Genomic DNA, 25,895 nt, shown 5'->3' with positions numbered 1-25,895 from the left:
AAAGGGCTGTTTAGCAAGCGATTGCTGTCTGAATTTTTCTAAGACGTGAGAGATTTCTGTAATAAAAACAGAGAAGGCAATATGAAAGGGCCAGTGCTTATTAAGGCCAAAGACTGTGGTGAAGGATGAAATTTAAGCTGTCAGTGTAAAATCCTTGTTATCGGAAATAGGCATGAAATGTCAAATAACACCATTTCCATTCACCCCCCCCCCCCCCCCCCCAGGTCCTTTACTTTGTTATTTTATCACTCTATCAGTTCCTTTCCTTTGTTATTTTATCACTCTATCTCTCTGTGTTATCTCACCATGTCTCTAACAAGCGCTCTACATGATGCTGCATTTCCCTTTCAGCTTGCCAGCCCTGCTTTGCTTCCCAGAACGCTTGCCATCGATGTTCAAACTCATGTTTCTCTTCTTTTCTAAGTTGAGAAGCTCCTGGAAAAGCTCAGTGACATTGTGGTTAGTCTTAGCCGAGGTCTCCATGAAAGCACACTTCCAGATCTTGGACTGGGCCTCTCCATCCTCGGTCTTCACTTCCCGTTGAGTCTCATCGCTCTTGTTTCCAACAAGCATGATGGGGATGTTCTCTACGTTGCCTTTGATAGCAAGTATCTGCTGGTATATGGGCTTTAATTCTTCCAGGGATTGCTTACTAGTGATGGAGTAGACCAGGATGAATGCGTGCCCTTTGGAGATGGACAGACGCTGCATGGCAGGAAACTGGTGGCTGCCGGTTGTGTCTGTGATCTGCAGGGTGCAGACGCTCTTGTCACAGCTGATCACCTGCCGGTATGTGTCCTCCACCGTCGGGATGTAGGTGTCCCGAAAAGTGCCTTTCACAAAACGGAGCACCAGGGAGCTCTTCCCCACACCCCCTGCTCCAAACACCACCACACGGTAGTCGTTGCTCTGCTCAGGCATCTTGGGCCTTCAGCTGTGCCACTCGCTTTCTAGACCTAATAGAGGAAAAAAGAAACATTTAGATGACTGTGAATTTTACAAGGGCTTTTGAACATTTTCATTCCAAGTACCACCAAATTTACCCCTCAAATAATTTTGGGGTAGAATCAGAAATCAGAGTTAGATTAATACCAAGTAAAAAGTTAACTGAATAGAACTTGAAATACTGAAGTAGAAAAACTGAAAAGTAAAATACGCTCCAAGCTTCACTCCCGAATGTTTTTTTAGAGTGTATAAGGACCGTCTTCCTGAAGACTATATATTTTAATGTACCCATTTATTTTAAGATTAATTAAATTGATTCATATTAAAACAAACATCTTCTATTATTATTATTCCTGAGTATTTTTCTCAGGATCCTATGTTTATGTTCAGTTATTTAACTTTAATGGCAATGAATATGTTCTTTTCACTGACATTAAAGTGAAATAACTGAACATAAACAAGGGAGCCTGAGAAAAATGCTCATTTTAATTTGGAAAAAGATTTCAGACGGTACCTAGAGGCTTTTGTATCTGAACTCTTCATATATAACATGTGACCCTGGATTACAAAACCAGTCTTAAGTCGCTGGGGTATATTTTTAGCAATAGGCAAAAAAACGTTGTATGGGTCAAAATTATCGATTTTTCTTTTATGCCAAAAATCATTAGGATATTAAGTAAATATCATGTTCCATTAAGATATTTAGTAAATTTCCTACCATAAATATTTCAAAACTTAATTTTTGATTAGTAAAACGCATTGCCAAGAATTCATTTGGACAAATTTAATGGCAATTTTCAATTTAGATTGTTTTACACCCTCAGATTCCAGATTTACAAATAGTTGTATCTTGGATAAATACTGTCCGATCCTATTGTTTGTTTATTCAGATTTCAGAGGATGTATAAATCTCAATTTCGAAAAATTGACACTTAAGACTGGTTTTGTGGTCCAGGGAACATATAAATGTAACATATTTGACAAAACAATTGTACTGTATTATATTGTCAAAATAATTTTTTTAAATAGTATTTTTAACATTTTTATTTAAAATATTCTTTATTTACTTATTAACTTAAACCTTATTAAGGATTTAAAAATCCTCAGTAAAACTTTTTTAACTTGCACTTTCTTTTTTGGTTACTTCTTTCCCCCCAAAACCTTTAGCTTATTTATTTAAAATAAATAAAATATTAAATATAAATTATTTATTTAACATATTCATAACAGTTTTCCCCTTTAGCTAGTGAAGTAGACAGGTTTTTCTTTTTTCCACAAAACTACACAAATATTTGTTTTATTATTATTTTTTTTAAATCACCAAGGCTCTCAACACAATAAAATACTGTAACTGTATATAATCTCAGGATTTATGACCAAGGTAAATGTGTTAAAAAATTTATAATCACATTTATTAATATTTTAAAAGTGAATATTTTCATTTTAAAAAGCCTAAAAAAAGAAAATCATGAATGTTTTTTTCCAAAAATACTTCCCGCAAATCCTCTAGCATCCACTTGTGACCCCTCATTGTAAAATGCCAAAGTACATTGTTAAGCATGACACACAGGACAGGAATGATTGAAAGCAAAATAAAAATTCATCAATCACCAAACATGCTGGTGAATGAATGCTTGGTTCTATTTCTCACAATGAGAAGCCATGTCCGCTATGAAACCTCACGCCTCAAAAAATAAAAATAAATAAATAAATAAATAAATATAAATACTTAAACATCACATTTATTCTGACTGGCTGTGAATGTGTCATGTCACACAGTGTGTTCAATACATACACACTGTGTGACCGGAAACACTTCATCACATATCCTATTTAAATCCATTATGCTTTAAACATTTATCATGATCATAATTTATTTACTGGATATTTATCTAATTCAAAATTATAGGTATGATCCACAAACACGTTTAGAGATATTTTGCTTCTAGACAGGACTCAAGTGGCTTTTCTAAAGAAAGAGACATGAGCCTTGTCATCCATCATGCTATTATGAAATCACAATGCAACTCATCATAATGTATCTGTGCTTTGCCCTCAGACACTCTCTTGCTTTCGCTGCAGTTTATAGCAGTGCATTATTTATTGCCTCAGAGCCAAAACAATAATTCTAAACAGTTTTCTGCCCCTGAGCACACTAGCATTCAGATTGAAGCACTATGTATCAATCTGAAAGTAAAAGAGGTTTTAGATTTTTTTAAATACACTTTTATATGTGCAATTTAATGTTCACATGAATAATTTAGTCCAGACACAGACCATATCCGTCAGAGAACCATAAACATAAAACACACATCGAATTGTGTATAGATTATGCAGAAGCAAGCAAGAAAACAACTTCCAGACTTTAGACCGATTTCAACTTCAGTAGTCAATACCTCAATTTACACCAACAGATGAGGGATACTGAAAGACACCTCCAATGAAACTACCACAGTTCTATCGAAGTTTCTGCTGAACTTGCATCACATATACTATTCCTACGATGGCAGACATGACAGACATTATTTGTCTCAGATACCTTAAGCTGATTATAATACAACTTGATTCAAAGCTATTGTGATTGTTTATTTCATTAGTACTGGTAATTTTGGCATTTGCTCAATGATACAGTGTCTGTGCTAGTCTTTTTAAAGTGATGTATGTGCACACTTATAAAAATAAAGGCTAGATAATTGACATCTAAGTTTTCACCCAACAAATAGAAAATTTTGATAAATTTAGCATTACATCACTTGCTCACCTATGGATCCTCTGCAGTGAATGGGTGCCGTCAAAATTAGAGTCCGAACATCTGATAAAAATAATAATCCCCAAATAATCCACATGTCTCCATTCCATTAATTTACATCTGGTGAAGCTGAAAGCTGTTTGTAATAAACAAATCCATAATTAAGACATTTTAACTTTAAACAGTTGCTTCCGGTCAAAATACAAGTCCATAATCGACAATATGCATCGTTTTCTACAAAGTCCCACCTTCTGACAAATGCAGCCTTCTCTGATTGGCCAATTGACACAGTGCATTGTGATTGGCATTCTTTCTTTGCGTGTACATCTGCATGGCATTACGCAAATATTTCCACATCGTGATGTAGAGATGGGGCCGTGTTTGAATGAGCCGTTATAGGGGGGCGTGGCAGAGTCTTAACTTTGATAAAGAATATCTCTTTGGATTTGAGACTTTAGTCTTTGCAACTTTACTGATCTCCTTCATGCACCAAGAGCTTGTAACACTCCAAAGAGAAAGAAAAAACTTAAATCGCATCATAAGACCCCTTTAATGCAAAATCCAGAGTTTTGAAAGTTGGACAGCCTATTACAAGTAATTACTTCTTGTCTCTCAAAGCTGGCTTGCTTCATATTTTCATCCAGCTTTGTGACACCAGGCTACTTGCACTCAGGGCTTAAAGTGCAGCGACATACTTGGCAGGGTGCAGCAATCCCAAGAAGCCCTGGTGTTTCTCCCCCTCTTTCTCACACTCTGCGCGATGTCAAATCAATGAGCAGAGGACACTGAGCCTTTGATCAATGCTAGTGTCTGCGGATTTCAGGCCTCTGACAGGCTTGTGCCCCCCTCTCGCTCCTCTTAAGGTGTCACACTTGTTTCTGTGCTGTGATTGATGTCAGTCTCCCTTAGAGTGCTGTGTTATCTATTCTATAAGTCCTTCGCGGAAGGGCCGGAGAGCCACTGAGCTTATTAATGCTGTTACAGCATCTCGTTACTCTAGCCAAACTCTATTATAGATTAAGTTTGGCACGAGGAGAGATTATAATGCATGTCCCTCATTCAAGGTTCTCCCAAGCTCTCTCACTGCAATGTGCTGATGCAGCCAGATTTGGGAATGACCTTGCTTTTACTGAAGTGAATGTGGAATATATCACTCAGACATTAGGATTCGAAAGGTAATGTTTGCTGAATAGCACACAGGCGCTGTGACTCATACTCTTAAACAATCACAGTAAATGGAAGTGAGGGGTCAGTATGCTGGCGATTTTGTTTCCAAACCACACACTTCAGGACCATGCACACAAAAGTCGGAAAAAACAGTATATGGACAAATGACCCTATTTGCTTTTTGTGAGCTTATTGTGAGAAAATCATTGGTGCATGTTATTCCAAACAAATTAAAAGTTCTACGTAGTCTTGAATCGATATGTAATAATTTGCTGTTGTTTTGAACAACTTTCCTTTTCTGCTGATATCACACTGGCCTCGCTGGATAATGTTTACTAATAGCTAAAGGATTATTTAGGAGCTATTTCAATAAACTGACATTCGGTCTGGGCAAGCGATCAAGTTTACCCTCTTCTTGTTAGATGCTGTGACTACACTTTCTAGATACAAAAAGCATCTTTCTTAAGCATCTTTCATTTGTATGAATTATTATTTAAATCACATACATTCACTTCTAAATGTCACATTATAAAATAACAAATTGTGAACAAGGGTTCAAATTGGTGAATTTGAATTCAATTAGGAACGGAAGTAGCAAGCAAGATTCAGAATCGCAGTTTGTAAAGAAGAAAAAATGTTACAAAGGAGAATTCAAACAAACTAATTTTTTTATTATGTTTTATTTTTATAGGAATTATAATATTTACAACCAATCACTGACTTTTTCCTATAGCTGAATTATGTGTCTAAAAATATTAGTGCACACTAACTAGTTTTTGAAGCGATAATTACATATTTTGGGTGAGTTACTACATTTATTAGACATGCAGTAGAATTGTGACGTAACAAGTGACAATTGCACTTACAGTTTAGAGAACGTTAAGAGTGTTTCAGAAAGCAGGCCAAACTGAGAGAGAAAACTGTAAAAGAAATTCACACTGTAGATAGATAGATTTCAGTTTTTCTACTTGAAAATGTTCACATTTAATTCCTTGTTCTACTTGCCAATTCTTCAGAGTTATGATGTTTACTAGCAATTTCTGAGTAAAACATTTGTTTGCACAATATTTTTTTCAGTGTAGATAGACAGACAGATAGACAGCAATAGAATGACTGATAGCTGCATCTAGCTGTTTTGAAGCGTGTGAAGAGCCCTTTGAAATGAATCACTGCATTGGATTCCATAGGACACCCATCAAGCCGAATCCACTAGCCTGAGTCTGCTCTAATCTGAGTCAGAAGCTATGCAGCATAATATACTCTCTAAAGAGTGACTTTTTCTTTATCAGTCAAACCAGGCTTTCACTCTGCCATAACTGGCAGTTCCATTGTCATATCCCCATGGATACATACTGTATAGTCTACTGACAAAAAAGGGAATTTCTGTTCAGAAATTACTCTTATCCTGTGGGAATCAGATATGCCTTACTTTACTGCATACTAAAGACACTGACAGGTCCGTGTTCTGGGAAATCAAACTTGAGTAAGTGTTGGTTACTGCATGTGCAGACTGAAAGAGAAAGGGAGAGTGGGACAAATAGGAAGAGGGAGGGGTACGGAAATGGAAAAATAGCCTTGGTGCCATTAAGTGCATGACTTAATATTATGTCATTATCTATTTCTTGCGGTGCAAATAAAAGCTAAGCAGACTAGGTTTTGTAGCTGTGATCAAAATTGATATTTCTAAACAAAAACCAAGTTAAACAACAAGAGGGCAAACAGATCGATGAGTGTATATACGTGTTTTGTTTGGTTGCAGTTCAGATATAATATCCAGATGCACTGCAATCATGAAGAAATTTAATTTAGAAGAGTTTTTTCTTACTGAATACAAAGAATTTAAAGGGATAGTTCACCAAGAAATGAAAATTCTGCCATCATTTATTTATTCATCTTCTTGTGCTTGACTTTTCTTCTATGAATTCTGAATTTACATATTACAGTTCTGTTTGTTAGTTTGTTTGTTGTATTTAAAAAAATAACACAGGGATGACACGGGGGTGTATAAAAAATGACAAAATTGTCATTTTTAGGTGATTTACTTTAATTTAAATATAAAATGTCCATCACTCTATAAAGTTATTATTATCAAGAAATCACTGCTGGGTCTTTATGCCACAGATGTGTGTTTGTGTATCATAGTGTTTACAGTATAGCAGCTAAAAATTTATAAATATCCTATAAATATCCAACCTATAAATATCCCATATACCATCTGCCATCTCTCTGAGCCAAATATTGCTGGATTAGGCCCAGACTCGCTCATTCAGCTGTGCAGGGGCATAAGAAAATGCTGCCTAGATCTAAAACGTAGTTATAAATAAATACTGGCCTAACTAAATCTAACACATAGTTGATTTTATTAATTAATCATTGTATTTTTTTATACAATATACATATATACTGACGGCAAAATTAACCTTATAGAGCATATTTAATAAACACTTGACATGCTAGATTTCAAAGGAATAGTGCACCTAAAAAAATGCAATTATGTCATCTGTCAACTGTTTTTGTTTATGCAATAGAATAGTCAGTAAAGTTCAAAATAACACTGGAACCAACATCTTTAAAATATATTTTCTTCTTTTTTTTATGTGTATTACACAGAAGAAAGAAAGTCATAAAAGAAAGACATTATGGGCAAGTAATAATCACAGAATTTTCTCTTTTTGCGTGAATTATATTAATAATAAAGGATTTTAATATGCAAAAAACAGTTTTGCAGAAAGACTGAATAACGGTAATCATTAAAATCATTTAAAAGTAACAACAAGCAACTATCAAAAATGTCATATGTTAACAATATACCTCACACCATATTGGCACTTTCCAACCTCATCATCTCAGAACAAATGAATATACATGACAGCTTCAGCGGACTAGCTTATTGCTCTGTTGCATTTACCTTACCATAAGTGTTCTGTAGTTTTACTGTCCCTGCCAGCATTTGAAGAAACCTCTCTCTTGCTCTTGTTGATCAGTCCGTCAAACAGATTGCTCCTCTGTGGACTGGGCTTAGAGGCTAATCATTGCGCTTTACCTCATCTGCCTGCTGGATGTGCTTCCAGTGACCCAATTCAAAGGATTTAAAACTCCCAGCATGCATCCATGCCACAAAGCAAAGCTTCGGAGCTGAGGGACAGAGTGCATGAAGGTCTGATATATTAGCTCAGAGATCATGTCAGATCTTTGAACTAGATAAAGACCACTGTAAATTGCAGTTTATCTTGAGATAATAGAAATGTTTTTTTTGTGCTTGATCCCTTATACTGGCCTACGCACTGGCAGATAACCTGCATCTTAAAACCTTAATACTTAGATTTACATTTTAAGATTATGCTCAGCTATTACAATGCCTTGGGGTGTAAGGAGCTAAATCAAATGCATGGATTGTCCTCCACAAATTAACTTGATTGATTTACTATCATTTGCAAATGACTGAAGGTTTGCTGCCTGAGAACTTGAACATGCGTGTGGTCGAAGGCTGGTCCGGTTGCTTAGTACCTTTTTTCCATTAGCTGCTACACCTCAAATCAATTGTTAATAACATTGCAGCTCTATAGGCAGGAATTTTCTCGGCTTAACTGGTGAGGTTATGTGGGTGGTAAATGTGTATGTGTTTATATACTTAATCAGTTAATCTCAAATGAGCATGCTTATTAAATTCATCATAAGCATTTCATAAATTTTGCGGGATAATTGCAGTCTTTATGAGAATGAGAACTTGATCTCCCTTTGAGCTAAATCTGTCTTCCAGGTAAACTTTTAATATATTTAAAAAACAAATTAGTTAACAGATTTAGACAGTTTTCTTAACATGGTGTGTAAATCAGATAATATGATCTGACATTGATACTTTTAGCAAGTTATATTTGCTGATACCTCAAAACATGCTGTGTTACATTTGCGTTTTGATTAGATTCAGGGGTCTGCAAATGATATAATTAATATTATTTGACTTTTTACATAACCAGTTACATAAATGACAAATGTACCTAAAATATAACATGAATATTTAATTGAACTCCCGTAAAATTGCAAATCCAGTATCCCAACTGGGACATTTACACAAAATATATACTTACATTTTTTAATTAATTTAAAAACATAATGATATCATTAATCACCTGATGGCAGCTCATTATTGGCTTGTGCAATGAGAAAAGCAATGACATCAGTCAAAGAACTCTTTCAGTCTCAAAAATGTGCAAATCTAGTATCAACTCCAGTTGCTGAAAAAAAAATGCATTTATATATAAAATTATATATATATATATATATATATATATATATATATATATATATATATATATATTATATTTTAAGCGTTGCATCGTTACATCATTTTGTTTGTCGTTTGATTGATCCATTAATCCATACTGATGTATTGTTTCTCCCCTAATGTCTACAGTTTGCTCTGAAAACAACCATTAATTTCCTTGTTTAAATCACACAGGAGGTTGTGGCAACTAAGTAACATTAGTTTTCTTGGTTATACATTCTGCATCTGTCAGGGAGTGCACATAGAAGCAAAGCCTCATAGTAGTGGACTAAAAGAAGAAAACATCATGTCAAACTGCAATCCAGGCCCAGGCTGTGCTCCTAATTGGCCTGCTCACCATAAACTCTTGCAGGGTTCTCTCAGCCTGAGCTCAGAGTTTTTAGGAGCAGCAGAGACCAATCTGTCACTATAGATTTCTAAGAGAAAAGAACAGGCCTAATATAAAGTAGACTCGCCAGGATAACACCTCAACCCTCAATACAATAATACACTCTTAAAGGTGTCCTCAGTACCCTATACCCTTATAGTGCTAGGGGGGACATAAAGTGCACTCATTTAATCCCACAATGCAACTTAAAGGTGAAACGAACATACACTCAACAGCTAGCCCCTAAGGTTGGGGTTCTCAGCTCTGGCCATTGAGGTAAATTTTTCTTGCTCCAACTCTAATCAAACACACTTTAACAAGCTAATGAAGGTCTTCAGGATTATTAGAAAGTTACAGGTATTATGTTTGATCAAGGTTGGACCTTAAGTGGACATAGAGGGCAAGAGTTGATAACCCCTGTGCTAAAGAATACCCAACCACTGTGAAAGCGCTGCCGAATGAAATCTTGCACCTTGCAAGAAGATGGTCTCCATAGCAGCTCTGGTGATGTGCTGTTTCTATGTGTATTTATGCTTTAATTTGAAAGAAAACAGCGCATCCTTGTGGTGCGGCTGATACAGAAGAGCATACGCAGCATACAGTGATGTTGAGAGACACATGAGGAGACTGTTGACAAAGGAATTGTTGAATAAAGTGTAAATTTTGTTTTATTCACAGACAAAAGTATTCTCGTTGCTTCATAACGTTGCGGTTGAACCACTGATGGCAGATGCTTTTCATACTTTTTTTGGACCTTGACAGTGTTATCTTCTTGTCAGTCTATGGGACAGTCTTCCAGTTTTCATCCAAAATATCTAAAAATTGTGTTCCGAAGACGAACGAAGCTTTTATAGGCTTGGAACAACATGAGGGTTGGTGATTAATGACTAAATTTGAATTTTGGGGTGGAGTATCCTTTTAAGCTTTTTTTTCTACACCTACTACTTAAGTTGTCATCTCACCTTATTGCACATAACATTTACAGCTCTTTTTTTTTTCAAATGTACAGCTTATTTATCTGCAAAACTTTTTAATTAGCAAATAATGACTGAGTGCACATTTAATTAATAAAGGCCAGATGAGGTGAGGATGTCTAAAAAGGCTTTAACATTACTACTATTACTACTTCTGTTACTAATAAAAGCATAGGCTACTGGAGAAGTGCTTCCCCGCTTTCTCATTCAGCTCTTTCCAGCATTCTATTATTGTCTCTGGTGCAATACTAAAAACTGATGCACGTCTATGAATTAGTCTCCATTTAAATTGCTGGATTACAGTCCATTATGAGCGCAGCCTGCTGCATCATCTTCCGCAACAAGACCATGAGGGTCATGCATTGGCTCTGTACAAAGAAATATTATTATACTAATGCACCCAAGAGGACGTCAGCAGCGCGCGGATCCTCTTTCTCAATGTTCACATTGCACAACCAAATCAGACCCTTTAGCCCACTATTGCTATAGGCTACGTCCAGACGTTTAATGATGCAAAGTGACATGAATATAGCCTATATACATTTCAATTTAAATGGATGGCAGATCTGCTGGTTTACTGTTTGTCGCACACACTCGTGCGTTTATGAAACATTGAAAATGAAAATGAATATAGGCTACTATGTAAAAGCCCTAGTGCGTGTAAATGGAAATCACCAAGACTGCAGGCAGTTTGCACTAGTGTATCTTATACATTTTATATCATCATGAGGCCGAATGTTGGACACACACAGGAGTAAACTATGAGTTCAGCGTCACATATCATACGCAGTCACAGCCCGTTTCATTCATAAAGAAGCGACTCTCCATAGCACCGGTGGTGCGGCGATTCACATGCCTAGATAGGCTAAGTAGCCTAAAGCCAGATTTTATGTAGATTCGTGCTCAATATTTTTTCATTTGTTTTTACAGCACATGCCATCATGACAGTGCATCTAACGATTTCCACACAAACCGAAAATGCTGCAAGGATTCAGCATTCAAAGTTTAAATGAAAACTGTTTAACGCTTGTCCGGGTTGCTTAAGCTGTGCTATGTAAAAAAATAAAAATAAAAAGACACAATATATCAAAGGCACTTCATGAATGAATTGCTTTCAAACGTCGGCGCGCGATTCGACTCACCTACCTGAACTTAACGTTTCCCGCGTGACTGATCTCTTTGAATGACAGGACAGATGAATGGCAGCCTGCGCTAATAAGGTACTAAAGCATTTTAGACTAATAATGAAAACGTGATAGAGTCCAATCTCGACGGCAGTGCTCTCTCTCCCTCTCGCTGTATCGCACTCACACACACACACACACACACACACACACCCCTCCTCAGAATATCCACTTGCTTCAGAAGAAGGTGGGAAATGTTTAACATATTGCCTTTGGTGGACAAAGTAACAGAAGCACCTACCAATACAGTGCAGTCTCTCATTTTACTGAATTATAATACAAGCTACTCCTAAAATTCAGTACAAACCTAAGATTATTTAACATTTAAAGCACTGAAACTCAAAATGTTAGATATTTCCTAATATAAAAAGCCCAAATATAAAAATGTAAACATAAAATGTATAAAAATGCAAATAATTGTAAATGATTGCATTAAAAATATTTGTATACATTTTAAAACATTTAAATAAATATATTTAAAAATAAATTGTATAACATTTTTAAATACATTTAAATAAGTAAAAAATGTTAAGGAATACAATTAAAATGAACATTTTAATAAATACTAAATCTAAATAGACTTTTTTATAAATAAACATACATTCAAAATAAACATTGAAAATAAATTTATTTTAAAATACATAGAAAATAACTTTAAAAATGCATTTAAACAAACATAAAAATAAATAAAAATAGCAATTTAAAAAATAAAAACAACAATTAAAAATGTAAATTAACACTGAAAATGTAAATAAACACATTTAAATAAACATTTAAACTAAGGTAATTCATTTAATTTTTTTTTTCAAATACAGCGTCAAAATCTAAAAATTAACAAACCATTGAGGTTCCTCAGACTGCAACTATGGCAGAACTACTTTAAACGTGCCTCAAATATTGTGTACTCAAGATATTTCATTATATATGTTAAGTGTCTTGAATAGAGGTTTTCCAGAGGGTCCAGGCAGTGTGAAAAAAATCTAAGGGATCCCCTAATGGTGTCTCAAGTACATTTTAATTTTTACAGTGTTTTGTGCTCCTTCTCTCTGAACCTGGGGATGCTTTGGCTGTTGCTAACAAAGCAGATAGAAGAATGTTAGTCCCTGTCACAGACTGAATCTTCGTGTTGAATCTTAGTGGAAGATGGTGATAATGGAGTTCCTTGCGGCAATTCCATTTTCTTCGTCTGGCAGGCAGCTAGAGTTGGGAAGGGTGGCCCATAATAATCTCAGTTTAATACAATAATCTTTCAGAAAGCACATTCCCGTAGCTGCCTGAGTATTGTGTATAATACTTAACAGTTATTGGTATCAAACAGCACAATTACACAGTATCAAACAAAGACCTCACCAAGTAAAGAACTCAGACCAGCAAGCATTACATCTGTATAAACTAACACTGGGGGTTCATTAATCATGCATACTCTTTTCATGTGGAGAGATGGAGGCGGTAGACAACCAAATATAATCAGAACAGACAGGCTGGGGTGTACAGTTTGATAATAGCTTGCAGGAAGCAGGAGGCCAGTCCGCAAACAGCATGTGGATATTAGTCACCTCATAATAATGTCTGCCTTTATATTCAGTACTCTCCCATGCTTTTATGTCTTTCCCTTTCAATTTGAAATAAATTAAATTGTGAAAAGCCATGTGAAATACTAAGCAACAACAACACAAACAAAAATTTTGTTAGGCTTTACAGCGGATGATTTAGTAGCCTAAGCGATTTGTTTATTTCTAGGGGGTATTCATACATTTACTTTTAGGATATTCTACAGTGGGCAACGCTATTTTTATGCATTTCAGCTTCTCTCTACAGTACAATGTGATTAACTAATTAAAGATTCTGATTTATTCTTGCTCTTGACAGATAACATCAGATGTCACATTAAATCAGTGGTACAGTTTGTCTCCCTCTTCCTTTAAGAATCAGTACTACATTGTCAAAAATGGATAGAGTATTGGCAACACTATGTATACATTAATACTTTCATTTCAAGATGTTGTTCATTTCTTGCTGGAACTTTCTCCCTTTTGATTATCCCTTGCCTGGCCAATTATCTCAAAAAGTTCAAAGACAACCAATACTGATCCTGCTCTTAAAAAATCTAAGTGTTGTGTATGAATAAAATGCTTCAACATTATAACCATGGCTCATATCTCAGTGAACACAGTTTACTTGCTACTGTAACAGGTGCACTGAGAATGACATCTCCACTTCCATTCACATAGTCCTCTTATAATAAAAAGGTAACCTGAGAACGCTGTTCCACTAGAGCTCCGCTTTTAACATGATTAAACAATCATTCACACCCTTGTTTACTTCTTGCTCTGAGTCCCAGTGGTACACTTTAACTCCCACTTGCACTACAACTGTTGCCTCACTTGAACAAATATTGCATATACTGAGTGTCATTGCCTAATTAAACACTGTACACACTCTGTGTTAAGGCAGATACTTGACCTCTGTATTTGCACATATGGTCTTGCATATTAATATCCAAATGCAAACACTCTAAAAAGGTTCAGTGTTGATCTTCTTATTTTGCACCATCAGATCCCAAATTTTCAAATAGTTCTATATCAGCCAAATATTGTCATATCTTAAGAAACCATGCATCGATGGAAAGCTTTTAAGATACTGATCCTTATGATTGGTTTTGTGGTCCAGGGTCACACACACACACATATATACAGTGTTGGGTAGGTTACTTTGGAAATGTAATAGGTTACAGATTACAAGTTACCTTGTTTAAAATGTAATAGTAGTGTAACTTTTTCAATTACTTTATTAAAGTAATGTAACTAATTACTTTTGAGTACTTTTTGATTACTTTTCTAAATTTGTGAAAATTAAAGAATAATAAATAAAAGCATATACATCAACTTAAATACAGTTATCTAATAAGCATGTGACGTATTCTGTGTACTAAACTCCTGAAACATTGGTGTTTTTTTTAAACTGCTGTCTCTTTGTATATGATGATAGTTTTCTCAAAATAAGTAAAATGCTCATGAAGTGACACAGAACAGTTCTAGAAATGATGTTTATGTGCTCGTGTACTCCTATATTGAGATGGCAGAGGTTGAAAACACTGCAAGCTTCAGTAGGCCTATGTGTAGAAAATGAAACCATGTCTTTGCCATTAATTTACAGGAGGGGCGGACTGGGAAAAAAAAATCAGACTGGAAAATTCAAACTCATACAAAAAAATTCATGGACAAAACTATTTTTTGTATGGACCTGACATAAAAAAAAGGTTTAAATCTTTAATTAGGGGACATGCAAAATAATTAAAAGTTCTCTCCTGAACTGCACCTTCACTTCCATTTTTCTCTTCAGTCTTTTTATTTTGCCCTGTTATCCATCTCTCTCATGACTTTAATACTCAAGATTGAACAAAACTATACTTTACAATACAATACTCTACAATACCACAATATCTTTATAGAAAAATCCTAATACTGTACACGAGTCTTGTTTGTGTTTTTCCCTTACAAAAATTAACCATGCTTTTATTAGCCTATATAAAAGTAAAATAACCTTGTTTTGTTTTTTTGCAAATGGATTTGTATTTATTTTTAAATAAATACATTTGTAAAATAATTTTACATTTTTTGTTACCACAGTTAAACAATAGTAACCATTTTCTCTCGATTTATAGTTAAATATTAAAATTTTAATTTTCGTAAGGGTTGTGTTGTTGTCCGTCAGTAGCTCCCCCTAAACCTATAAAAAAAAATCTGAATTTTTTTTCCGATAAATTCCTACTGTAACATTACAACAGATAATAATGATGTCCTTTATATAGTATTTTGAGAGATGACTGATGAGCAAATTAAATAAATATTGATTAAATAAATAAAAAAACAAAGACAAAAAAGCATCTTTACAGATGAAACTGACCTAAAACCCTGAACAGTAGTTCTGCTTCTCTGCTCCAGCAATCCTCTCTCTCTCTCTCTCTCTCTCTCTCTCTCTCTCTCTCTCTCTCTCTCTCTCTCTCTCTCTCTCTCTCTCTCTCTCTCTCTCTCTCTCTCTCTCTCTCTCTCTCTCTCTCTCTCTCTCTCTCTCTCTCTCTCTCTCTCTCTCTCTCTCTCTCTCTCTCTCTCTCTCTCTCTCTCTCTCTCTCTGATTACTCTGAGTCTGAATCAAACCGTTTGGCGGAGGCGCGGAGAGCGCGCGAGTCATGACTAACACTTCATGACTTATTAGAGATTTAATTATCAAATGGCGGATTCGCAAATGATCGCTTTAATACATTCGGCAGGCAATTATACAATAATGATATTAAATAGTGGGGCAAAATCGGCTGCCAGGCCACCGGGAATTGTCCCGGTTCTCCCGGTGTCCAGTCCGCACCTGATTTCCACAGACACGCAGAATGTGCAAGTCATATAGGCTATTGCATTTTTGGGGCTTAATATTCACAGACACTAGTCGAGGTCATGTTGTGATTCAAGTGTACTGACCTACTTTTGATTTACTCATCCAAAATGTGGCATATTCCGTCCGCGTTAGCCATTCCGTTCTTATGACTGGATTCTACGAACCAGACTGTATTTCCGCATCCCGGAAATTATTAGGGCGGTATGTCTCAGAATAGTCAGTGCAATTTGGGAAAGAAAACAGTTAAATCTGTATGTGGATGTGTGTAAATATTCAAATGTAATCCCCTTTGTAATCGTTAAAAATTTCATAAGTAACTGTAATTTAATTACTCATTTTTTCGTAGTAACTGTAACTAATTACAGTTACAATAATTTTGTAATTAAATTACGTAACGCCGTTACATGTAACTAGTTACTCCCCAACACTGCATATATATACATTATATATATATATATATATATATATATATATATATATATATATATATATATATATATATATATATGTAATACACACAAAGTTCTGCTGTTTTCATTAATGCTGTAAAGAAACAATCTTCATATCTTGATATAGAACTGTAAGAGACTAAAAAGGATACTGAAACAAACGTTTGAAAACAAACATGTAGTACAGCAGGATGTAATATCCCAGGGTTATCACATTCAAATGTTCATACTATCCACAGCATATGTATTGAGCTTCTTTCTAATGTACAGTATGAAAAAATATTATTTCAAGCATTGCAAATATTTACTGCATGTTTAATTTAAAGGTAAATGGTGCACGGACTCATTTTTTTCATCAATTAGAACATCAAATGACCAAAATAACCACTAACATTACACACTTTTACAATATGCACATCAACACCAAAGTTTGTTAGTGGTTTATTTTAATGAAACTCTTAATAAGTTACATAAATTATTTCAAGACTAGACAATCCAGGCTTCACAAACGTCACATAGTGAATTCCTATCTTATCGACGTTAATCATTCACAAATATGACAATTCAGTTTTTTGCTGAATGTGAGACTTGTGACAGGTGTAATAAAAAGAGCAAAAGTACACATATTATCTATTGTTTCCAAGATTTCCAGTTATAAAGAATGACTGATGAGGCAATGACCTGTTTTCTTTTACAGAACATTGCAGCTTGAGGAAGTAGAAGTCATCTTCTCAGGTTCAGCATACTGAAAGGGTGTAAAATGGTTTCATATTTCTCTGTCTATATGGAAAAAAAATGATTAACATAACAGCTTTGTTGCAAAACAGTTTAACAGCCAAAAGGAAATATTATACGGTGTCTTCTAATACCCATGTAGTGCTTTGTTACCCTAACTCTGTTTAATATTACATTGCTAATACAGAGTTATCCATAGCAAGGCTAATATTGGAATATAAAAACAAAGACCATGTGAAGCTAAAATTGTGCCAGGAGTTTTAGTCAGACAACTTGTTGCACTCAAAAATTTGCACTGCATACCTTTTCTACTCAAATTCCAGTAGAAATGTTTAATGCCCCCAACAACCTTGACTTAAAAATCCAAAATGGCTGCTCAGTGCATCAACAGTAAGTCAAACTGGTCATTTGCACTTCTGTATGTCTGTCTCTAATTAATATGTACTTTATATGTTTTAATGATTGGTACTGCTAACAATAGACGCTTCCATTTTAGTTTTCTGACTTGTGTACTGGAGCAACGGCAACTTGGGTGTGACGCCATTCCTAGCTCCTACATCTGAAACAAATGGTACACAGACAAGGTGAGCCCTCAGACCTAAGCAGTTCATACAATCAACTACTTCCTGTAGATCACTGGAGCCATAAATGGGCCACCTAAGACACCTACACAAAACTGATCCTTCAAAAGTCTGAAGTTCAAGACCATAAATATCAGCATAAATTAACTGTTCAAGCCTAAAAGCACATTACACAAAGGAAGATATGACATGGAAAAGCACACTAATGCACAGTTATCATCCAGAGTCAGCGAATTCAACATCGTATATCAAAACATATGTTGGTCAAGGATAAAACAGATACACTAAAAAGACAAAATTAAATAACTTTTCCTAAGACACAACAAAAAGTTCCAGTTATTGTAAGAAAAACAAACTATTAATACAAATTGGGACAATGTTTATATATTTATTTAATGTTTTTATATTTAAGCATAGATCCTTCCAGTTTAATTTATTAAAAGACAGTGACTTCAACAGTTCTTTCATTGGTCAAAGTGCTAAAATATAGGATGAACAATGAATAGTATCCCAAGAACATTTGTGGACATTTAAGGCCCGTTTTTGGGGTGATTGTGCTGCCTGGCTCAGATGCAGTTAGTGGGTTAGTGACAAACATTATGGCAGCCAAAAATAAAAAGGCAAATGTAAACGAGGCTCTTGGTAAAATGATTCTTTACATCACAACCTTCGAATCATTTCCCTTTATCACTGTTCAACAAAGTGAAGCCTGTTGGAAAAAGGCAGAGGAAAACAGAACTTGAGTTGGATCATGAAGACATCAATGCAAAACTAAATGAATAAGTTAAGTATTACAGAAGACAGAGCCACTAATTTAATAAGAGACTGAAAGTGAACTGATGATGGATTTCTGATGACTGGATGTTATGGTTTACCTTCCTTTGCCACACTCTTGGCCTTTCCACTCAAATCGCTGACAACATTGTCGAATGCTGCTTCATGTTTGAGGAAGAAAGGTCTCACCATACGTGTGTATATGATCTGAGAGCCATTCCAGGAGACCGGAACCATGCACCACAGCAGAAACAGGCACTGAAATACATATATGTCAGCTACACATTTGCTTCCATTGTGTTCAAAAATATGATTTCTATTTCAAATAAATGCTGTTCTTTTCCAAGCTGTTCTATTTTCTATTCAAACGTTCAATTCAATAAACAAACTAAACATGTATCACAGTTAAAAATAAAAAAAATACTAATCAAATATAATATAATATAATATAATATAATATAATATATATATATATATATATATATATATATATATATATATATATATATATATATATATATATATATAACCCGAATTCCGGAAAAGTTGGGACGTTTTTTAAATTTTAATAAAACGAAAACTAAAAGACTTTCAAATCACATGAGCCAATATTTTATTCACAATAGAACATAGATAACATAGCAAATGTTTAAACTGACAAAGTTTACAATTTTATGCACAAAATGAGCTCATTTCAATTTTGATTTCTGCTACAGGTCTCAAAATAGTTGGGACGGGGCATGTTTACCATGGTGTAGCATCTCCTTTTCTTTTCAAAACAGTTTGAAGACGTCTGGGCATTGAGGCTATGAGTTGCTGGAGTTTTGCTGTTGGAATTTGGTCCCATTCTTGCCTTATATAGATTTCCAGCTGCTGAAGAGTTCGTGGTCGTCTTTGACATATTTTTAGTTTAATGATGCGCCAAATGTTCTCTATAGGTGAAAGATCTGGACTGCAGGCAGGCCAGGTTAGCACCCGGACTCTTCTACGACGAAGCCATGCTGTTGTTATAGCTGCAGTATGTGGTTTTGCATTGTCCTGCTGAAATAAACAAGGCCTTCCCTGAAATAGACGTTGTTTGGAGGGAAGCATATTTTGCTCTAAAACCTTTATATACCTTTCAGCATTCACAGAGCCTTCCAAAACATGCAAGCTGCCCATACCGCATGCACTTATGCACCCCCATACCATCAGAGATGCTGGCTTTTGAACTGAACGCTGATAACATGCTGGAAGGTCTCCCTCCTCTTTAGCCCGGAGGACACGGCGTCCGTGATTTCCAACAAGAATGTCAAATTTGGACTCGTCTGACCATAAAACACTATTCCACTTTGAAATAGTCCATTTTAAATGAGCCTTGGCCCACAGGACACGACGGCGCTTCTGGACCATGTTCACATATGGCTTCCTTTTTGCATGATAGAGCTTTAGTTGGCATCTGCTGATGGCACGGCGGATTGTGTTTACCGACTGGTTTCTGAAAGTATTCCTGGGCCCATATAGTAATGTCATTGACACAATCATGCCGATGAGTAATGCAGTGTCGTCTGAGAGCCCGAAGACCACGGGCATCCAATAAAGGTCTCCGGCCTTGTCCCTTACGCACAGAGATTTCTCCAGTTTCTCTGAATCTTTTGATGATGTTATGCACTGTAGATTATGAGATTTGCAAAGCCTTTGCAATTTGACGTTGAGGAACATTGTTTTTAAAGTTTTCCACAATTTTTTTACGCAGTCTTTCACAGATTGGAGAGCCTCTACCCATCTTTACTTCTGAGAGACTCTGCTTCTCTAGGACAAAGCTTTTATAGCTAATCATGTTACAGACCTGATATCAATTAACTTAATTAATCACTAGATGTTCTCCCAGCTGAATCTTTTCAAAACTGCTTGCTTTTTTAGCCATTTGTTGCCCCCGTGCCAACTTTTTTGAGACCTGTAGCAGGCATTAAATTTTAAATGAGCTAATTAAGTGGATAAAAGTGTAAAATTTCTCAGTTTAAACATTTGCTACGTTATCTATGTTCTATTGTGAATAAAATATTGGCTCATGTGATTTGAAATTCCTTGTTTTCATTTTATTAAAATTTAAAAAACGTCCCAACTTTTCCGGAATTCGGGTTGTATATATATATATAGCAGCAAAACTGATTTTAACATTTATAATAAGAAATAGTATTAAAATATCAGATCAGGAGTGATGCCTTTTTAAAATAGAACATTTTAAAAAGTAATATTTCACCATTTCACATATTATTATTTAGTAGCTACTACAGTTTAATGTATTTTAAGTGAAATTAAAAAAAAATCATTAAATTCTTGGTCAGTATAAAAACTACACATTTTGCATCTTTCTTTTGTCTGACATCCATTTCAGGTCTTGGAGTCTCTACTAATGAGCTGAATCATGTGTGTTTGATTAAGGAGAGATGGAAAACAAGTAAAATGAGAACTTAAGAAATATTCATGAAGTACACTTTGGAATATTCTTGCTAGCATCATGGAATTTCACTAAGAAATGTCTTAATCTATTTCTTAAGAAGATTTTTTTGTGAATCCAGCCCCTGTAAACCATTTACCGTTTTTGTGCTCAAACAAAAAAATCATTCTTAATTAGATGCTCGCTATGGCATGATAAGTCCATTACATTTGTAGAGTTTAATGTGGATGTGCTTTTGTGTTCAAACAAAAAAAAAGTGATGTGACATACAGCCAAGTAAGGTGACCCATACTCATAATTCGTACTCTGAATTTAACCCATCCAAAGTGCACACACACACAGCAGTGAACACACACACGGCTCCCGGGGAGCAGTTGGGGGTTCAGTGACTTATCATGCCATAGTGAACATCTAATTAAGAATGATTTTTAATTAGGACAATGAAATTGAGAAAAAAAAGCTAATTTAATTATTTAAAATCAGCTGCTAGTTAATTTGCATAAATTGGCTATAAAGCAGTCAGTAAAATTTAGAACAAGGATCAAAATTGAAAAGAGGCTGGTGTTCGAGTTGGCATATAGTCAGGCATACTAAATATACACTATGCAAAACCTCTCAACATGACCTATATACAAATAAATTTACAGTCCTCCTACAACAAGCTAACATACAGCAAGGTGGATGGTTTCTAAAACAGATCTCCAAAATACACCCAAAGAATAAAATAAATATTTTAATACTAAAACACCTTACCTTCCCAGCATAGTAAAAGGGAAACCAAAAGAGAAAGATATCAGAGAAAAATTCAGCCACACTGAAGAGTCCATAAACCACCCAGTAGATTAGCCATTTGGTGTCGTCATCTTGATTGTTGCTCTCAATGGCTTTGACGCTGCATGAGAAACAGAATAACATGTGAAAACAGGCCAGTCATTGTTGGCTGCTCTTATTATTGTGCTGTGCAAACACATCTGTGCGGTTCTCCAGGTCTAGCATCTGCACCAATATGCATACTAGACATTTGTGAAATTTGACATGTCATGCATACTTACGAGGCATACGCTGGGTATGCAAAACCAATCAAGTTGCAGAGAAGGGAGGCACCATATCCAAATAACAGATAGAGTGACACAATAGATACTGCACCTGCAGAACATAGAGAGACACGTGATCACTGCCATTGTTAAAATGAAGAAGGGCATTTAGGGTGTTTGGTGTCAGGCTGACTTATGTGTTTATATGTGAACATAGGGAAACATGTCTTATGTAGTCCAGCCACTGCAATTCTGCACAGACGCTTGAGAACATAGGCTACTACATGATTAAAAATAACCCTTCTAGCTCTTGGGAGCAGCTAAAAGAAATCAGATATGATAATGGCACTTGATAGATCATTTGCTTGATGCTTTCAATCTAGCAGGTTCTTTTTGTCTTAAAACAAAGAGCTATAACGGATAGGCTAAACAGATGCAAATGTAACAGGGAAACGTCAGATAGCCCTCGGAGTAAAAACTGATCGTGCGGCATCGGTTCTTGTCACACAGACACGCGAAGCAGAGTAGAACTACAGTCGTGGCCAAAAGTTTTGAGAGTTACATAAATATTAGTTTTCAAAAAGTTTGCTGCTAAACTGCTTTTAGATCTTTGTTTCAGTTGTTTCTGTAATGTACTGAAATATAATTACAAGCACTTCATACGTTTCAAAGGCTTTTATCGACAATTACATGAGATTTATGCAAAGAGTCAGTATTTGCAGTGTTGCCCTTCTTTTTCAGGACCTCTGCAATTCGACTGGGCATGCTCTCAATCAACTTCTGGGCCAAATCCTGACTGATAGCAACCCATTCTTTCATAATCACTTCTTGGGGTTTGTCAGAATTAGTGGGTTTTTGTTTGTCCACCCGCCTCTTGACGATTGACCACAAGTTCTCAATGGGATTAAGATCTGGGGAGTTTCCAGGCCATGGACCCAAAATTTCAACATTCTTGTCCCCGAGCCACTTAGTTATCACTTTTGCCTTATGGCACGGTGCTCCATCGTGCTGGAAAATGCATTGTTCCTCACCAAACTGTTGTTGGATTGTTGGAAGAAGTTGCTGTTGGAGGGTGTTTTGGTACCATTCTTTATTCATGGCTGTGTTTTTGGGCAGAATTGTGAGTGAGCCCACTCCCTTGGATGAGAAGCAACCCCACACATGAATGGTGTCAGGATGCTTTAGTGTTGGCATGACACAGGACTGATGGTAGCGCTCACCTTTTCTTCTCCAGACAAGCCTTTTTCCAGATGCCCCAAACAATCGGAAAGGGGCTTCATCGGAGAATATGACTTTGCCCCAGTCCTCAGCAGTCCATTCACTATACTTTCTGCAGAAGATCAATCGGTCCCTGATGTTTTTTTTGGAGAGAAGTGGTTTCTTTGCTGCCCTTCTTGACACCAGGCCATCTTCCAAAAGTCTTGGCCTCACTGTGCGTGCAGATGTGCTCACACCTGCCTGCTGCCATTCCTGAGCAAGCTCTGCACTGGTGGCACTCCGATCCCGCAGCTGAATCCTCTTTAGGAGACGATCCTGGCGCTTGCTGGACTTTCTTGGACGCCCTGAAGCCTACTTTACAAGAATTGAACCTCTTTCCTTGATGTTCTTGATGATCCTATAAATTGTTGATTTATGTGCAATCTTAGTAGCCACAATATCCTTGCCTGTGAAGCCATTTTTATGCAACGCAATGATGGCTGCACGCGTTTCTTTGCAGGTCACCATGGTTAACAATGGAAGAACAATGATTTCAAGCATCACCCTCCTTTTAAGAGTTTAGAGTTAACAAGACGATCACTGAAATGATCTCAGCAGGTCCTTTAATGACAGCAATGAAATGCAGTGGAAAGGTTTTTTTGGGATTAAGTTAATTTTCATGGCAAAGAAGGACTATGCAATTCATCTCATCACTCTTCATAACATTCTGGAGTATATGCAACTTGCTATTATAAAAACTTAAGCAGCAACTTTTCCAATTTCCAATATTTATGTAATTCTCAAAACTTTTGGCCACGACTGTAATGTTTGATTTTTGGAAGCACTTTGATGAATCGAGTGAACCGATTCTCAAAACCGGATTACTCAACGAAACAAACTGAATCAGCTTCAACTATTCATCGACTCAAGTTATGAAGTGTCGGTTAATAAAATCTTAATGTAAAACTTTAAGAAACAACAAAATGTGTCTACAGTTGAACTTAGAGAATACAATATACCAGGTCATGTCGGGGAACGAGTAATGATATAATTATTAATATCAGCAGAAAGCAAAAGATCCGCTGGATCGTTGTTTTGTTCAGAATCCGCGCTTTAAAAAAAACGATCCGATGACTCGGACTTTCCTTGTCTTATCATTAGCCTATGACTCCCAGAGCCCTTTGCACTCCGTTAGTTACAACATTTAACAGGTCTTTAAGGGTAACACAAACTTAAGTCACGTATTTAAAGAATCAGCTCATACTTTTATTAAGAAAATCAATAGATTAAATTGTAATGTTTACCAAGAAAAACATTTAAACTCACACAAGCCCAACAAAGCCTGGCAGCTGATAGTCAATACAACTTAAATACATAGGTTAATGTATTCCTGACTAAATAATTAAAGATGCTGCTTCCAAACCAAATACTAAAACCAGTCACGTACCTGTTGCAATGTACCGTTTCTGAACTCCAGTTTTTTCCTCTAAAACTGCTAGAAAATCCGTTACCACATTCTTCTGCTTATAAAACGCTTCGTGACGTTCTGTAACACTATTTAACATTTTGTCCTTCCTCGTTTATAGTACAGCAAAAGGTAGTGACCACTGCCAGAGCTGTAAACTAGTTTTCCAAGCCAAGCAAACCCAATCTCCAAGCAAACAGCAGAAAGTTTGTTTCCTTACAGCAGCACAGGACTGGCTCATTACAGGCGGGTCTACGGGGACCAATAGAAACTAATAGCACTGTATGATTCCGCCTCACAGGTGATTACGATTCTGTTGAAATGCTGCGTAAATGTTGCTTTTTGACTGAGAGCACAATAGCTTTGAAGGCAGGAGGCGTTTAGCAGAGCTTTACAGTATTTAGTATGGCTTTCTTTAAAAAAAAAAACCGTGTTGCCTCTCCGTTTACCCTATGGTTTACCCCACTGCAGTCCTGTTTGTAGTCCTATTAGCTGAGTGTCAAAATATAAAATTTCTAAATTAGATTTTAATGTTTAAGGCCAATCCTAAAGGCTGTTTCGCCACGGGTTCCCTCAGGTTAATTGTCATTGTCACTCTCATCAGAAACTTTTTTTTTTTAATTCACGTTTGAGTTTTGTTTGTATTTAGATTTAAAAAAAATCAAAGGGAACCCTTGGCTCCAACTGATTACTTACACAGCCTATTAACTGCTTCAGTGGGCTATATACGATGAAACCATCTTGCTTTACAGAACAATGGAGTCAATCAGGGATAATTTGTTTAAGAGATTAATATCTGGATTTCATTTTACTATATCCTTATTCAACACAAAAGCTTTCAGTGCTGCTAAAACCCATGATGATAATCTACCCAAATGTATTAGTATAATTTTCTTAGTGAATACAATCTTATTGGCAGGTGAAATCTGTTTATTATTATTTATTTATTTATTTTTGGGGATATCTTTCCACCTATACTCTTCACAGCAGTTTATACTATATTTATTAATTGTATCTCCATTTCAGAGCTTATTTTTAGAAATAGTCAAGACATTCAAGGGGACATTCACATTAGTTAGTCTTATTTTAAGGCTTTAAATACTTATTTAAAACCAAACCTTCCCTCAAAATAAGCCTGACACTCTTAAAATGTGTATATA

The 25,895-nt window shown here is 35.8% G+C and overlaps 2 protein-coding genes across 3 annotated transcripts; both read right to left on the bottom strand.

Moving 5' to 3' along the window:
• Positions 1-252: 252 nt before the first annotated feature.
• On the bottom strand, positions 253-11,792 carry LOC132096307 (GTP-binding protein Di-Ras1-like). Of its 2 annotated transcripts, none has more exons than XM_059501587.1 (2): positions 11,634-11,792; positions 253-956 (listed from the first exon to the last, which is right to left on the bottom strand). In XM_059501587.1, the coding sequence occupies exon 2, from the start codon at positions 919-921 to the stop codon at positions 325-327; it is 597 nt and encodes a 198-aa protein (XP_059357570.1). In that variant the 5' UTR covers positions 922-956; positions 11,634-11,792; the 3' UTR covers positions 253-324. The 2 variants fall into 2 exon arrangements, with proteins under 2 accessions (XP_059357570.1, XP_059357571.1); XM_059501588.1 differs by lacking the exon at positions 11,634-11,792 and adding an exon at positions 7,775-7,871.
• Positions 11,793-18,357: 6,565 nt separating this feature from the next.
• Positions 18,358-24,988, bottom strand: LOC132095767 (receptor expression-enhancing protein 6-like). Its single transcript, XM_059500869.1, has 5 exons — positions 24,718-24,988; positions 22,092-22,185; positions 21,793-21,931; positions 18,701-18,857; positions 18,358-18,534 (listed from the first exon to the last, which is right to left on the bottom strand). The coding sequence occupies exons 1-5, from the start codon at positions 24,833-24,835 to the stop codon at positions 18,500-18,502; spliced, it is 543 nt and encodes a 180-aa protein (XP_059356852.1). The 5' UTR covers positions 24,836-24,988; the 3' UTR covers positions 18,358-18,499.
• Between the last annotated feature and the right edge of the window lie 907 nt (positions 24,989-25,895).

Source organism: Carassius carassius, chromosome 20 (assembly GCF_963082965.1).
Source record: "Carassius carassius chromosome 20, fCarCar2.1, whole genome shotgun sequence".
Classification (NCBI taxonomy): Eukaryota; Metazoa; Chordata; class Actinopteri; order Cypriniformes; family Cyprinidae; genus Carassius; species Carassius carassius.
The sequence above is the reverse complement of the archived record's forward strand: the minus strand, read 5'-3'. Positions and strand labels throughout refer to the sequence as shown.

What these genes read in the sequence shown, in the direction of transcription:
- LOC132096307 (XM_059501587.1), bottom strand. Translation starts at nt 921, where the DNA reads ATGCCTGAGCAGAGCAACGACTACCGTGTGGTGGTGTTTGGAGCAGGG.
- LOC132095767 (XM_059500869.1), bottom strand. Translation starts at nt 24,835, where the DNA reads ATGTTAAATAGTGTTACAGAACGTCACGAAGCGTTTTATAAGCAGAAG. An exon ending in GAAACGGTACATTGCAACAG is followed by an intron (nt 22,186 to 24,717) that starts GTACGTGACTGG and finishes TATGTTCTGCAG; the next exon opens with GTGCAGTATCTATTGTGTCA. An exon ending in CAAGAGTGTGGCAAAGGAAG is followed by an intron (nt 18,535 to 18,700) that starts GTAAACCATAAC and finishes TTTTTCCAACAG; the next exon opens with GCTTCACTTTGTTGAACAGT.